The sequence below is a fragment of the Tachysurus vachellii genome, chromosome 2 (assembly GCF_030014155.1).
Source record: "Tachysurus vachellii isolate PV-2020 chromosome 2, HZAU_Pvac_v1, whole genome shotgun sequence".
In the NCBI taxonomy this organism is placed as follows: domain Eukaryota; kingdom Metazoa; phylum Chordata; class Actinopteri; order Siluriformes; family Bagridae; genus Tachysurus; species Tachysurus vachellii.
The window spans coordinates 14120536-14138250 of NC_083461.1; the positions used below are offsets into that span (position 1 = coordinate 14120536).

Sequence of the window (17715 nt, forward strand, 5' to 3'; positions counted from 1 at the left end):
TTTTAAACCACAAAATTGTTAAGGAAAGCTGACATTGTTTATTTCAGTGAAAAACCCTTTCCCCCTCCCCAGTCATATTTTCGAGCCAATAATAAAAACTCTGCGTCTCACATTCGAGGATGGCTGAATGGAAGATAAGGCTGTGTGTTTTGTGTTCGTCTAATGCTGAGCTGCAGCTCCGGTGCTACCTCGTCTATACACGTCGCTCTCCCTGCCTGCCTTTGATGTGCGCCGCAAAATGTCACCAGTCGTCAAGGCCTTTTTTTCCACCGCACTAACCCGCACACGAGCGAGACAATTTGCTGTCGTTCATCCCCCTACCCACAATGCTTACCGGTTTCCACCGCTATCTGGTAGCCAGCATCCAGTCTTCGAGATGACCTTTCCAGCCTCTCTGTGTTGTCCAACAGATGTGCTCTCTGAAACAAACCAAGTTAAATAAAAAGTGTGTGAATGTGTGAAAGTGCTAGGACACTATGGAGAAAAATAAAACATTAACACGTGTTAATTCTTCATATTCAAACCTGACATTTGATCAAATTCTGCTACAGAATGCTTTAATGGCACAGAATGCTCTGTATAGAAATGCATCTAAGCGCACACACACATACTCACACACACACAGAAATCTTTTCTCCTTTATAATAGAGGTTTGTCTCCACTCGCAGATTTGTTCATCGTTACAGGAACTCATTACATCACATTCAGCAACAGGGCAAAGTTTAGCATGGGAGGAAAGACTAATTGCGCTTTAATAAATTAGCGCTCACAGATTCGGATTTGCTAATTCCGGTGTGTTGGACAGACTCGGGGTGCAACATGTAAACCTCATTACACTCAAACACATTTCTTCTAATTCTGCCACTTGAGCTATAATTTGATGCCGTCTCTTAAAGGTCTAATAGGAGAAGCCTTGATACAGTTTTAGGAGATAAGCAAGTCACTAAGCTAAATAGATACAGAATTTCACTTCTTTAAAAAAGGGTAAACCTTCTGCAGCTTTAACAGAAGTGAATAAAATACAATATAAGGTTATAATGTTGTAATGTCTGCCCTCCAGCCAGAAACACTACCGCCAGTGTATCACTTTATAGTTACCTCTGTTTACACCATCAGAAAGAGAAAAAGGGCTAAAAACTGACTGCAGTTCTAGTAAAGCTCTCAAAAAAATGTACCAGCTAATCACTCCTAGAAAAAAAAAAAACAGATAAAATCCCACTTTTTAAAGTTTGCCAATCACAGAGAAGAGAGGGTGAGAAAGAAAAGAAGAAAAAAAAAAAACTTTTTTCCTTCTCTCTTCGGTTGACAGATGTCATTTAAAATTGAAGAAATACTTGTAATAGTTTCTGGGGTGTGAGAGCTGGAGAAAGAGATAGAGAGAAGATGGGAGGGTATGAGAGTGAGAGAATGGAGAGAAAGAGAGGGCGAGAGAGAGAGAGAGTGAAAGGAGAAAGATGGGGGTGGTGTACGCAGAGGGAAAAGGGAGTCGGCTGTGCTTAATGAGCCCCTCTGGATCAGCGGAGATGGAGGGGACGTATTGACATGCAATGCTTAAGCTAATACACCTAGACCACGGATGTGTGCCTGTGTGCCTGGGAGCACGAGGCAGCCAGGGATACTGACAGAGCAGCTCGCTTCAAAGAGCTCAAGTGATTAGTATGTTATCATTACCATTCGAAACGTGATTTCCCTATTCCCTCTCGGCAAAGGTGACACGTCTCGGGGAGACGGCCAGCAGACTTGTGCGGGGAAAAGCCACTTCAAAGCCTTTCCTTGAATTTTTCTCCTTTTTGCGCTCGTTTCCCTTCTCCCTCTCTGTGTCTGCTACGGGAGAGGTGTTTTTTTTTTTGGGGATGGCGGTTTTCATTGTGGGAGGGGAACGTTCGCATTATGCACTTGCGCTCGGAGCATACAGGAGCAGAGCTGAGGGTGAAGGTGGCCACACAGACGCTGTGACGACACTACGCTGTTCTGCAGCTAGTTCCTCTCAGAAGCCAAAAAAGGAGGGTTAAAAAAAAATCCCAAAGACTACCTGGAAGTCTAAAAAAAGAGGAGGGACTAGGGTCTCACTGTGGTCTTTGCTACATTAACTGTAGACATGGGCAATGTCATAAGTCATAACGCAGGAAGCTGCCAAATCCTGACTCTAAGCTATCTGGGGGGTTCACGCAGGAATCCAGGTAGGCCTGCGTACATACGGCAAAGCAGACACAGCAACAGAAACACAGCAATTACACAAATACAGTACAAATACGTCTCAGCCATCCATACACCCAGACAAACCCTGACTGGCTTTGCGAGCAACAGGCTGTCATCAAAACAGCTCCAGAGTTCAAGAGAAGAGCTGCCTTAAAACAGTGCATGATAAATACTCTGTGCACCTTTCCATTTCTGCTTATACATTTATTCCTTTTAATCCAGTACCTACATCTCCCCCTGAAAAAAATCTTAGAAGCTCTAACTGTATTTTTTTGTTTTTGTATCTCTCTTTTTAAGGAGAAGAAAAAAAATCACTTGCAAGTTATTAACAGAAAGACAGAACAATGTAGTCGTCTGCTCAAAAGAACTCTCTTCCCTTTTCTCTCCTTTTTTTCCCCCAATTTCAAACACGAGCACTTACTACCTCAATTTTCAAAAGTTCAGATTCTTTATTATTCCATTAAGCGGCAAGAGTCAAAGTGAATAATGATGACAGCTGTGATTTGGGCTGACGATGTGATCTACATGGTTTGTTTGGGACTTGTAAGATGTGGAATTACAAGTGTCAAACAGCTGTGAGTATGGGTGCTAAATATTTAAACATGTTTTCCAGTGGAGGAGAAGGAGCTTTTTTTTAAAATGCATGCTAAGTGTAGATAAGATATGCGGCCTTTGAGGAAAATTCAGGAAAACAGAAGGGAAAGGTGAAGTGCGCGGCGGAGGAAAATCAAACCTAATTTAACCCGTTCTTACAGACAAAGTGTGTGAGAATAATGAAGGTGTCTTCTGACCCAAGGCTAATCCATACTCCCTGTTTGTTTGCTGATGTGGAAGAAAGACAAAAAGCACAAAAACTCAGAAATAAAAACACAAGTCAAGGATAGCGACGTCCTGAGAATTGGGAGGCGCTTCTAAATTATGGATGCAGGAGAATTGGGTGGCTTTTGCATCAGTGGGATTATTCATGTCTGAAAAGCTTAAAAAAAAAAAATTCTAAACACTACTACAAAAGATTCAGCCAAAAACAGACAGACACACAAATCCAACAGCTCGCTTGGACACAAACACACAAACAAAGGATGACACACACACACACACACACACACACACACACACACACACACACACACACACACACACATATATATCCAAACAAATTAATAAAATTCTTAAATTTAGTCAAATTAATCTCTGCAAGTTCAGAAAAGCCAGTACTTTCTTTTTTTTTTTTTTTAAAGATTTCTTTTTATAATTCAAAGTTAACTACACACAAAAATATTCTGAAAATGGGAAAAAAGGGCCGCCTGTTATAAAATCTGAAGATCTTTTAATTGAATCTTATACAGGGGTTTTCACATTTTCCCTTTCATTGGGTTTGCAAGCCGAGGCTGGACTGTTTAGATCTGACATCTGAAACACACTTTAGTACAGAACACGTTTTCCCGTTTTTCTCCAAAAGAATTGGTGTATCAAAAAATTGCATCATCAACACTATTGTCTCTGAAGATAAGCAATCGCTAAATAGGTGCTTTTCTAAAGGCTGGCAGAGAGACGATACAGGGAGGAGCAGTCTGGAGTAATGTATGGATGGCTACGAATTTTCTTTGTGAATGGAGATGTCCAGATAGTGCGGTCTGTCTTACAGCGGATGCATGTGGCTATGATTAGGGGAATCCCAAGAAGAAGGAAAAAAAAAACGAAAAAACATTTGCACACACACACACACACACACACACACACACACACACACACACACGCCTGAATGGTTTTTATCCTTCCACTATGCGTATTATCGCAAAGTCTGATGTATACAAAAAAAAAAAAGCATTTAGAATCACTCTCTAATCTCATCCAAAACTAATCTATTACATTAGCATTAGCTTTACAGAAGATCCAGATACACTGTTCGCTTCAGTGGTCATAAATACCGCATTCTCAAACCGAACAAGAAGACGACGGAGAAGAAGAAGAAATTACATTTCGCCTTGCTGTCGTTTCGACAATCAGAGCTGTATTTGAAGCATGGATATCTCTTACTCCTCCATATTTGTCATAAATAATACACAGATATTATTCTTGGCAGGTTAGAATCTGGATATTATAATATTAATTTGGCATTTGGCACTATAAAGAAAAAACAGCATTATATAAGATTAGATTATTAGTAGTACTCTGTTAGAGCCAGTATTGTAAGCATGTGAAAGCTGAGTGACATTTAAAAGTGTTCACGCCCCCACCTGTCCTCAATCCCTTTAAAACCACGTTGGGTTTCCTTTTTAAATGTACGTACATGTTTTGTCAGCTTCACTAATCATCACTTTTCAGATGTGTGACAGGATGGTTCGGGTGAAATCCACAGAGCCGCGTCTTGTTGACGTTCATTCGAAAGCAAATGGTTTAAAAATAAATAATAATAATAATAAATAAATAAACAGATTAAGTGCGTTCTTCAACTGAAATAAAAGAGGAGAATAAGTAGAAGATTCAGGGAAACAGACAAGTAAACCTGGAGGAGGGCTTACCTCTTCACGTAACTTTATCAACTGCCTCATGAAGGCACAGAAACAGATGGAGAGAGAGAGAGAGAGAGAAAGAAAGAGAGAGAGAGAGGGGAAGGAAGGGAAAAAGAAAGAGAGATAACAAATGAGAAATGGCATGAAGCAGATCAGTCATGCAGCTAGGTACAGAATTAACCTTGATGATTTATCTGTTTGCATGTTAGAAAGCATAGACAAGCACATTAAACCAAGCTAAACGCAAGCCTTGTACTGAAAAGAGAGAGAGATAGAGAGAGAGATCAAGTTCTTTCACTGTCACATTACACACAAAGAGTGAGAAAGGATTTCTCTACTCGCAATGTCTTAACTATCATTATCAAGAAAGAAAGGAAGGAAAAACATCAGATCACAGAGCTAGATACAGCAAAAAAAAAAGAAAAAAAAGCCACAGTAAAGAGTAAAGTGGAAAATCAGTACAAAATATAGTGAGTACAGTACATCCGACTTGAACTGAAATGTTCTGTTTTGCATCTTCATTCATTCATTCATCTTCTACCGCTTATCCGAACTACCTCGGGTCACGGGGAGCCTGTGCCTATCTCAGGCGTCATTGGGCATCAAGGCAGGATACACCCTGGACGGAGTGCCAACCCATCACAGGGCACACACACACTCTCATTGTTTTGCATCTTCATGATTTATCAAAAATAAATAAATCAATAAAATATCCGTCATTTCAATTCTGACCAATCAGAGTGGCACAGAGTTAATAAATCCTAGTGCCGCTGTATCATGCAGCCTACGTTACATTCATTAGAACTCTGAACACAATGTTAAGCTAATACAATGCGTTCTATAAGAAGATACACATCAAATAAAAATTACTTTATCACGCTATTTTCAGGTCCTATAGTGCAAGTAAACTCATCTCCAGTTTGCAATGGTAACTTTAATGGTAACTCACTAATCACTCAGATGAGACACCCCTGGTATGAGTTCAACACTGAGACACTTTTCTGTCATCTTTAAGCATTTATAATTTCAGTGTTAACGTCTTTATTAAAAATGGCATGTCATTAGTTATTTAATCGAACATCTAGGAGAATCTTCTTGGAGTTCATGTTTCTAGCCCTGTAGCTAGTCTCTGGTCGTATGAGCCGCCTTTAGCTAAACAATTTACATAAACGCATCTGATTGGAGGATCTGAAACTGACGGTCTGATACGCAAGCGGGTTTGGTTCAGGTTTAGAAGACTTGCTCAACTGTGCTGTTATTTATTTATTTATTTTATTTATTTATTTATTTATTTATTTATTTTAAATCAACCGTTCTACAGTATTTTTCCCAAGTACTCACTCGGCCCGCCTGAATACTTTGAGGGACAATTTCTTAATAGTTTGGATTTAGTTCACATTTTAAATGCCTCCTATTGTTCAAAACTGCAGCTGAATTTTACTGGGAATCATATTAGCAACATATACACACAGACGCACATACAAAGAAATGCTGTAAAGCAAAGATGTTTTCAACAATATTAAAATTAAATGTTTCAACATTTAAAAATATATATATACTATTCTAAATATTTGGTGAGATCTTTATAATTTAATTTTACTGTGTGAATTTTTGTTTCAGCATATTTATTTATTTATTTATTTATTTATTTGCTGGAAAACTGTTAGGAAATCTAATGTTTTTGTACTGACTCCATATAGCCCTTTATATAGCTCCATACAGCTCGCTTTATAGCTCTCCATGTCGGTAAAATGTTCTTGCCAGAGAAAGCTGTGCTTATTATGAACACACAACACAGTCACAGCACAGGAGAGGAAGGACAAGTTTGGTAATTTGTCAGCCGTTGCAGGTGATTTATTTTTTTTTTTTATCTCCATTTCTTGTGTGAGATTAAAGGTTAACAGATCTAAAGGGAGGCTCAGGGCCATTATTAGACCTCTTTTATCTCTCTTATGTGGGTGCTGGTCATTTAGAATTATTCTATTTTTAAAATCACTTGCCATCATATCAGAATGGAGCACTTGCATCATAAATAAGAATCATAAATAAGAAACAAAATAAATATAAAAGTGTAAAGTGGATCGGGTGTGAGGTGTAATGTAAAAGCGCCTTGGTGCCTCGATGACGACGGAGTCTGTGTGGAGCTGAAGCGTTTCCTTAAGCGTGCTGTCGACTGAAGACAAAGCAAAAAGACCGGAGCTCTGAACATTAGTAAACAAAATACTGATTTTTGTGAGTTCGCAAAAATTATTTCATCACTAAAAGCAACAATCTAATAGTCTGTGAAAAAAAAACAAAAAGAAAAAAAAGAAAAGTAATAATAATAATAATAAAAACAGCAAAAGTAGGTTCATAAAAATTTTCAATATTTCTAATATTGTAAAAAAATAAATAAATAAATAAATAAAGGATGCAATTTAAAATGGACTAGACATAAATTCTTACCATATACAAATAGCATATTCTGTTATTTTCTATATTGTTCATATTCTTCACGAGTTCTTTCAAAGTAATGCAGGACTAAATCTGTCAGTCAATCTAAATAGTCTAGATACACAAAAACATGTCTGCGTCTTTTTATGCTGGGAAGAAATAAATCACGCTAAGACCTGAATGTGTGTATTATTTTTACGGTCAGCATTCATCAGTCTAAAAATTAATCCACTGTATAAAGATGTGCCTTTTTAATTTTGTGCGAGCCGCACTGAGCCGTTGCTACAACAACATCTCAATGCAGAGCAAACAAAACATGTTCAATCTTATTTGTGCTGCGTGGATGACTGGGAGCCTTCATTGTGGATTTGCATGGGGAATTTAAAGCTTGAGCTCCTTCTTTTCTATTTTGATTCGTCTTCATTCATAAAGCAGAAGAACAAATCCATTTTTATTTTTTTTTGCATTACCTGCTCTCACTATACTGATTGAGTGTGTGTGTGTGTGCACGCGCTGCCATAAAATGTTATAATTATGCTTCAGTGTTCCAACCCAGCATTTTGTGAGCCAGGATTTAAAATTGCACTGTAGCAATTTATATGTTATGATAATTAATGCATTTTCAAACAACATTTTTTTGGTCAATACAGAATTCGATACAAGTGCTAATCTACTTCCTTTGTAGGCTGTAAAATCTGCTCTGTGCCAGTTTAAACCAGCTCAATCTCTTGTGGCCAAGCCTTCTGCTGTGACTGAAATCAAAACTATTCCATAGAGTGTTTGTGCGCACAAAATGTGTGTGCTTCCCCACAGGTGTGTGTGTGTGTGTATGTGTGTGTGGTAAGGAGGCTGTTTTGGGTGGGAAGGGTGGAGATGGATGCAATGGCAGAGCATCACATTATTAAAAAAAAAATTGCGATAGTGCCAATTCGGTCTCTGTCCGCATACAGATAACGAATAAATGCAGCGCTCTATTAAACCATTTTTCAGCCATTATCGCAAGTCCAACATGCCATTTTTAGAACTTATAACAGCTCCGTATTTACTTTGCTAGAAATCCTTTCCATGTAGTGAACAGATTTGTGAGCAATAATGCTCTGCTCAGCTACTGCTATATGAAATGATCCTGACCTCTTTCAGATCATCAGGAATTAAATTGACCGACTTGCCCCAGCTTTCCCATCTCCTCCTTTCCACTCCATCACACCCGTCTTGCTCAATTAAAAACTTTGAAGTTCCGAGCACTCGGCTCGCGGCACGGCCGAGTCGACAACTCCCGAAGTTTTTAAAATGGAAATGAAGTATGAATGACACCTGGAAAAGGGGGTGAGACTTCAAATCAAGTCAACTTGACCCCACATTTTCTGTTCAATTTATTTTTTAAATTTACACGTAAAATGAGAATTCCTGATTACTAACATGAGCTCCTCTACTGCCAGCCTAAGGACAGAACAGAAAACAGTAGATATTTAGAAACATATTTTAGGGGGTGGACCTATGACAAAAATATCATATCATTATATATATATACACATATAATTCCTGATTCTTCATTTGAATGACACAAGGTATGCATCATAATATTTAGGCTGGCAAGCAATACAATAGTGTTGCATGTAACTACATTTCATTACATTAGAAAATCTAAAATAAATGTTAATGTATTTTATAGATTTATTTGTGTATATTTCTCTATAATCTTTTATTTTTAAGTATAAAATTGTATCATTTACAATGACTCATTAAAATTTTAATGTTTCTTTTTTTTAATCGTAATATAATATTTAATATATAATTTACTTGGGTTATTGTTGTAAGAGGACTTAACAAGAAAGATAGGCATTTTTTTGATGTTGTTTTAAATATTTTTACTAAAGATTAGATAAAAAGTATAACATCACATTAGCTGCATCTAGGCAGTTTGGAACTAAAAAATAGTTAATAACAATACTGATAAAATCTTCGGATTGCAAAGCTCTAGTGCTGCTAGTGACCAGACAAGTTCATTTTAACCTGCACGTTGATTGTTGGTTAGTTGGGAATTGCAGTAATGTAAAGCTGAAGTGCTCTTTTTTTGTGCAGCAAAGGAACCCTTTAACTATAAAGTGAATTCTGTCCACAATCAGCATACATTTACAAACATAATTCCACTATTCAAAGTCATAGAGCTTTTTATACCTAAACTTTGTTTTAGTGGTTTTGGATTATTTAATTATTAAGCCCATACACTGAAGTGGCCAGTCAAACGGCTCAAAGGACTGAAATGATTGTGACTTGAGGTTTAAATGATGCGAAGAACTTGTGCCAGAGAGGGAAACAGTGATAGTCCATGTTGTTCCTTTAACAGTAATTTAAGAGGAATCGTCACTGTCAGAAATGTCACTAAATAAGACAGCTTCGGGGTTACATCTACTCTTTAACTCCTGTATAAATATCTCACACACACTGTTTATGGGCCACTAGTTTGATGGAAGTATGCAGATCAATTATGGATCTAGGCTAAGCTTACATACGTTAGTAAGATGTGCTGTGAACGGGTTGTTTCTGAAACGCTAAAGGAAATTGGGGGTAAAAAAAAAAAAACTTTACTTAGCTGAGTTTTGCTCACAATTTATACTGATGTACTGCATTTTCACAATATGACCATTAAAAAAGTACTTGACTACTTAGCATGTGTAGAACAATTATAATTCAGTATAAATGTTTGCAGTATAGATGATGCAGGCAAAAAGCATTTGTGTTGATATGTCCAGTTTACTGGGGTTATTGATTTTGTAACAGGCCTTAAAAGATAAGCAGGGTTTTTTTTTTCCTCTTTTTGTTTTTTGGCAAGAATAAATCATTCCAATTTTTGTAACTTGATTATCTCTTTACCAGATTTACATCATGTCATTTCTAATTGAGCTGCGCACACAAAGATGTCGAGCTGGACAATCAGCGTAGAGCTCAAGTCTTAAACAGAATTAGTTTCAGAAAACACTACATCTTCATTCTTTACTGTTTCATGCTAACTTCTATTTACGATCCCACCGTTTCAGTATACATAGAATGTTTACTCTATTCTGAAAGCTGATATTACACCAACATGGCTACTTTACTACAATATACATTGTGTTCTTGACTTTGGGAGGTTCTCACCCCCACCACGTGTGCTTAAAAGACTGTGAAAGCTGCAGATTTTCTTCTCTTTTTTTAAGGAGGATAGAGGGGGTCATTTTTGAGAAAAGATAAGCACTCAGACGGATGGAGAACAGCTGGGCGAAAGGGCCAATACGTCCCAATCTGGTGCTGCCCAGACCACGGTCAGAGCCTGGAGCCCATTCAGCACTGGCCAGCTTTGCATTAAACAGTGTTGCTTCCACATGACTGGGTGCCAATAGCAGAGAGGCTGTGTATGTGAGAGAAGGGGACCCTAATGGCCCCAGAGCAGCCACCCACACCAGGAGCCCAAAGCTCCTGATTAGCTCCCTACCTGACTCTCTGAGGAGCTCCCATCATCCCCCAGGAGCTCGTTCCGCACCTCATCACTGTAGGCAATACGTGACCTTTTCTGCAATGAGGGGAGAGAAAGAGAACAAGAGAAAGAGGGAGAAGGGGAGAGAGGGAGAAAGACCAAGGGAAGGAAGAAGAGAGTAAAGGAGGGGGGAGAGAGAAAGAAAAACAAGTTTTAGTTCAGATGTACTTAAAAAAAAAAAAAGAAAAGAAAAATGAAAAATCACACGTATTTCTGAAGCACGAGAGCCCCCTAATGGATTAAAACATGAAACAAATGTTTACATTTCTCTACACTGTGTTGTACTTATAACAGAGTAAGTGAGCATATTTGTTTGTTTGTGTTTAAAGCCATTTTGGTTTGAGGTGAATCTGAGCCATGGAATTAATGGAAAACCCCCCTTCCACTTAAATAAATAAAAAGTGAAGAATGGTGAACCATAGGAGGAGGCATAGGCAGCGAGCGTATTAGAAAAGTGTGAGTTGTCAGAGGGAAATGTGTTCTGGGGGCTGTCACTGCTGTCAATGCTGTACTCTGGCAGGCCCTGTGATAATGCACAGCCAAGCAGCTAGACAGAGAATAATTCATCACCCAGGTTGACGCGATTGGCGAGCCATCAAATTCAGGCTCGCTCCCCCCTGGTCTTCTCCGCTACACACCGGAGAGAGAGGGATGCCATGTCCAAGAAGGAAAAGAGAAAAGAAAACAGGCACACCCATACGCCCACGCACACACACTTCAGAGTGTGCCACCTTGAATTGTGAAAGAGCACAAGCTGTGTATGGTGTGTTTACAAAACCAGCAAACCTCTTCAAATACCCTCCAAACTAAATACACAGTGGCAGGAAGAAATAAATAGTGTTTACTGAGACTGCCTCCACGTTCTCTTCACTGCAGCTGTGGGGCTGCACAAACTCAAAATGCTCAAGCTATTGAAAATAATAATAATAATAAAAATAATAATAATAAAAATAAAAATAAAAATAAATGGTAATAAAAATAAATGGTAATACGTACATATACATTTAAGTACATTCCCATACCCCAAGATACAGACTCAATGAGCCATTTAAAGTCCAAATAAAATTTTATTTAAATTCAAAATCATGACATTACTTTTTCATATCATCAAGAAAGTTTTCTTACCAAGACCAACATAATTATACTTGCAACATCAGTGATTATATAGATTATACTTTTTTTCAATTAACTAACAAATGCATTGGTTTATAAACAAGAATATTTGAGGCATAATGCATCTTAAATATACAAGTAAAAAAAAAAGAAATAAACACGGCATTATGGACCACCAGAGCAGTCATATTTTTGTCGGTTCCGATCAGTAATTGTTAATGATCTGTCCTCAAAAGAGGCACCCTGACACACTATGCGGGAAGAAAAACACCCACGAGTTCCATTTGAGTAGAGTTTCATCTTAAGAAACAGCGGCATAACTTTGGGGAATGTCGGCTCGCTGGTAATTGAAACTGGAAGCCTTGGAGAACACTTTATTTGAACACATACGCTGACATCTTCTGCAACACAACCACGCTGTTTTGTTTCATTCTGTTGTTTCTAAATAGCAGTTTGTTGTAGCTCAGAGCATCAACTTCTTTGGCAACGTAACCTTTGAGTGGGGCGCTCACAAAAAGAATAGCAAATGTAGCTTTAAGTCACGGACGAGGAAAAGCTTGTGATCCGAACAAATAGGGCTGTATTTCCCAAACCATTTAGACCATTTCAAAACTCCCCCTGCAGTCAAACATGGCAGGTGATGATTATTCCTCCTTCATCTCCAGCACAGAAGATGGTCAATACTGACTGAAAATGCCTTAGACTTCGGAAATGCTTTGATTAGTGAAACGCTGGATTAGTTAGTTTGACGTTAGACGTTAAACAGCAGCATAATACTTCTGCCCTATTTGCACATCTTTTAAATTCGGCAGAAAGCACCATTACAGCTTCGGCTTGTCCAAAGACCGACACATGCTGCTTTTAATAATGGGTAGAAATACCTTAAAATCATTAAAGTTCAGCTAATGTGAAAGACATTATAAAACTAATAATAGGGTTAGCACTTTAAATCAGTTTTAAACTTTCTCATAGCATTTACAGCATGGTGAAGCTGGAAGCACTTAAAACTGCACAAAAGCATGAAACCAAAGGAAGACACTTGTAATCTAAAAAGAACGAGCGCTTTCACAGATGTCTTATTGCGAGTGAAAAGAAAGGAAAAATCTTTTAATCTGGTTTGTTTCTTTTTTGTCACTTTTTTCTAATCTTGGGTGAAAATGTGCTTTTCTTCCAGGAACGACAGGTTGAGATACAAAAGATTCAGCTTAAGCCTATGCAAAGTGTCTTTTCTAACAGATGCATCTAATCAACTGGACACTGTCCTGTTAAAAAAAACACATTTAATAACACATTTGTCAGGAATAAAAACAAAAATTCAGAAAATAAAAAAAAATCAGGCATAACATTCATATTGAAGATGCATATTATTACGTATTGAATTCACATCTCTAATATGTCTATGTCGTGTCCCACGGTTTACCTGATAGAATGCTATCAATAATTAAAAATCATATTTGTTAAAAAACAACACATTTCCTCTTTCCTCACCCTCTTTTTTATTCTGACAGTAAAAAAAAGGATGCACTAGTAAATAAAGTACCTTGTCGGCTACGAAAATAAACAGTTCATTAGATTGGCTGTTAAAGGCGTGAAAACACCCACGGGCAGAGTTTAATGAGAGGCCCTGATGCGACTCAGCAAATGTGTTTCTTCCACTTCTCCTCTCTTTATTTTCACCCCACACACACAGTTGGTGGCAAACCATGAAGAGTAATTAATGATATTTAATTTACAATTTACAAAGTGTGTCTCATTAGGTATTTGTCACTAGTGGGGAAAAAGTCTGCCCAGTTCTGATTTTGACTTAAATTGGCATTTAACCTATTTTTTCTGCCAATAATAATCTTCTACACATGTTTAAGAGAAAGGAAAACACTGCTGGTGTGAAAAACAAAATACACTCCATGATCCTAAGACCAGCATATATGCATATATATATATATATATATATATATATATATATATATATATATATATATATATATATATATATATATATATATATATATATATATAGACACACACACACACACACACACACACACACATAACAAACAATCTTACTGAGCAAGCTGCTGAATATTGTATGTAATGCGTAATGTATATCTTTTGGTTGGTCACAAGTGAATCAGTGGAGCAGTGCGACGGAGAGATGAAGTGCTTTAGTGGTTAAAGAAAGCAAAGACTTTTTCAAGCAGGCTGCAGTATCACAACAGAGTCTTAAATAATGCATCACATCCTAGCAGGGGGCTAACACTCTCCACAGGCCAAAAGAACAGCACACACATACGCTTTTGTTTGTGTGTGCGTGCGCGTGTGCGTGTGTGCATGTGTGTGACAAAAATAGAAAGCTCTTAAGTTAAACAAATACTTAAATATGTGATTTATATATAAAAAGAAATGATCACAGAGCCAGGTCTCTAAAGCTCTTCATTTAACTACAGCCAAAAGAGCATAGTCTAATCTTTAACTGTAACGTGTTATGTGCACACTGAGATGCTTTTCTTCTCACCACTGTTGAAAAGTGTGATTACTTGAGTTACTAGATCCTTCCTGGCAGCTTGAATTAATCTGCTTACTTTCCTCTGACCTCTCTCTCATCAGCGAGGCATTTCCCCTCACAGCAACCTCGCTCACTCCATGTACTGTTTTTCACACCCTTCGGAGTAAACTATAGACATTGATGTGTGTGAAAATCCCAGCAGATCAGCAATTTCTAAAAGACTCAATCCAGCCCATCTAGTAGCAATATCTGTGTGTTAATTCTAGTGACAGACATCAGACTTTTTAATTCATTCTGATTCTTGATGTTAATATTGCCTGAAACTCTTTACATATACAGATATTTTCAAATACATAAAAAGGCATGAGAAAATGAAAATTAATGTGTTTTTTTTATTGTTTAGTTTATTTCAAGGATTTAATTCATCCTATCTACAATCAATCAGAGAGATGTGTACATACTGTACAAGATAAATGACCGAATGGCTGTGTGTGTGGACATGATAATTGTGTTAGTCACTTAATAAAATAAATAAATAAATAAATAAATAAATAAATGCAAGAAATGCAGTGAATCAAGCGCCACATCGCAGCATGGAGCCTCTCATTAGCACACAGGCTGGTGGTTTGTGGCTTTTATGCACAAAGTATTACATTTCACAACCACAGAGGTCTGGAGAAAAATCCGTTACCATGATCCCAAAAGAACGCATGTGGTAGATAGCAAATTAACACACCATACTGACTGTAAATGTAAATGCAGGAAATAAAATAAATAAAAGACAAGCAACTAATTATTATGTGCATTTTCTGCCAGACTATTATCTACACGTATGTGGCACTACCTATATAGTTTAAAGGCATAATGACTTATTCATGTAACATATATGTATATTAAACCTGTACAGTTATTTAGCTCATCTCTACATAAATATTTGAAAAGCAACTATTTTATCAGTGGTATGTATCTAATGTTCTTTATACTACTATTTGGTAGCAGCTGTAAATAGTTTTGATTTTTCTGCCAGGTGGAGTTTTTTTTTTTTTTTTAAATTAAATGTAAATCAAGAGCAGTCAATAAGCCAAACAACTCACATCATCAGTGGGCGAGAGAAACAGACATAAAAACCACTGCAAGTGAAATCCCAACAAAAGAATAGCTCCACGGTCTTTGATTGAGGAAGCAGCATATACTTTTTGAAGGCCGGGGAGTCGCTGTGAACGGTTATTTCTTTAAGGCACAAGAGCCGATTAAACTCAATATTAAAATAGGGAAGCATTTCTAATGAAAAATCAAAGGTTGTTTTTTCCGTCTTCGTGTTTCTCTCTTTGCCGTTCTCTTGTGCACTTTAATGGCAGTCTGGGAAAGAGGCTGGCGCGGGTGCTAGCAGAGTCGACCCTGGCTCGTCAGAGCTGCAGAAATCAATAATGAAGAGCCGATGGGAAGGGAGCCTGGCAGAGCAGGCAGGGCTGGACCCACTCTCATCCCAGCATTCTCCTCTGGCGTGCAGTGGGGATTAAAATGTGCCTCCCCGGGTCAGCACCAGAGAAAAGGTGAGATTAGAGGAAATGGAAGAGGGATTTCTGAGGCACAGGATACCTGGCGAGCAAGGAACCAATCGCCCATTAGCCTGTGGCTACCTACATATGGTTCACTGAACCTTCCAGAAAAAAAGGGGAAAAAAGAGAGAACTTTTTTCCCCTCTATGCCTCCCCCCATGCTTTCCTCAACATTTCTCTTTCTCTCCATCTCTCTTTTGGAAACACACTTTTAACTCTTCCGTATAGCTTTAGTGCTGGTTTATCTGCTGACCTTACACTGTTGTCTATTCTAAGAGCTAGCTGTGTGTGTACTCTGCTAGTCACAAATATATCGGAGTTTATTACTGTGTTAAAATGTCAGCGTTTACACGTGTATTGATCCGACATAAAACCAGATTATGAAGACTTTCTATAGCACAGCCTGTGTCTGAGCTAAATGGTGAGGCAATTAGCATGAGAATAGCAAACAGGCATAGGAGCTTAGCTACATTGTTAATGCTATACATTTCTATATAGTTTTTTTTTTTTTTACTTCATTATGCATGCAAAATTCAAATGAGATTTGCCTCACACAGGAGCATTATACACATAACCCCACTGGACTTAACTTCATCCACACTTTAAAATAAGTCTTGTGAAGGTGAAGAACAAATGTATGCAAATTTAAAAGAGTTGCACCCTAAGGGTGTTTTTTCCAGGCCATATGAGGAACTTATTAAGAAGGGACAGCATGCGTTCATCGCTCTCTTACAAACTGTTTCCAAAATTGATTTTAGCTGCTTCTTCAAACAAATACAAGCACACAGTGTTAACTTCAAACGGCTCTTAAATGCTATCCAATTTATAATGGTATTAAAAGTTTTTCGTTTTATTTAGAGAGGTCAGAAACAACCACGATGATGTGTATAACTGCAATGGAAAAAAAAGCAAATGTACTCGCAAAGGTCCAGAGTTTTACTATAGAGCTAAAAATATTTCATCCGTACTGAAGACGAATAACAAAAGAAACCACAGAGGAGAATCAGAAACTACATAAAGTCACCACAATGCAACAGGAAGCAGAACAGAAGTCTACACTGATAAAGAAACAAATCATGCTAGCTGGTCTTCCTGTCAAATTTGATCAAGATGGCCTCAGCCTTTAAACCAGCAGACTTCAAGCTAAAATATTCCCAGTAACATGCTCACATTTTTACACTGAGATCATTAGGAGCACTTAAGTCAGAGTCAGAGAAAAGTAAATGAACTTCAAGTGGGAAACTTTAAAGCATTTCAAAACACTTTGCCTATTCTGTAAGTAAATAGTGAGGGGGAAGAAGAATAAATAAATAAATAAATAAATAAATAAATAAATAAATAAATAAATAAACACACGTCAAAATAGACTGGAATTTGTACATTTCCTGGGTCTCACTCCAGGGTGTGCTTTTTAAAATAGGAAACAAAAATAACAAATGATACCCTAATTTATTGTATAAATACTTCATGATTTTCCATTGTTAAGACAGCTGGCAAAATAAACCATCACTTCATGACTTTATGCTAGTGCTGAGAAGAGAGCAGGAGGGCAGACAGGTCTGCTTTATCTCCTGCTCGAAATGACGAATTGTCCTGTGTGTCCAGCAGATAAATAAGGCTACACTGACATAATGAGGACAAGTGCTATAGTGGTCAAACAATGCAGCTTAACCCATTAATCTATATAGAGTCTATATATATATATATATATATAAAGTTACACATTTTATCAAGATGATATTGATTTCTAAATGATGCAACATCAACGCATAGAAAGCGGCAGTGTTTTGAGAGGTTGTTAGTTTACTGGCTCAGTGATAGCAGCCCATTTCTATTAAGTGCATCATCTCCTCATTTCTAGCCAAGAAGGCCTGATTTTCC

General features: G+C 37.6%; 1 protein-coding gene across 2 annotated transcripts in view; it reads right to left on the reverse strand.

Annotated features, from left to right (window-relative positions):
- Positions 1 to 17715, reverse strand: part of vti1a (vesicle transport through interaction with t-SNAREs 1A) — a 101769-nt gene that overhangs the window by 73374 nt on the left and 10680 nt on the right. For both annotated transcript variants that reach the window (XM_060857933.1, XM_060857923.1), the window contains exons 4-5: positions 10618 to 10695; positions 335 to 419 (exon numbers count right to left, since the gene is read on the reverse strand). In XM_060857933.1, the coding sequence (XP_060713916.1) occupies positions 335 to 419; positions 10618 to 10695 (163 nt within the window). The remainder of the gene's footprint in view (positions 1 to 334; positions 420 to 10617; positions 10696 to 17715) is intronic.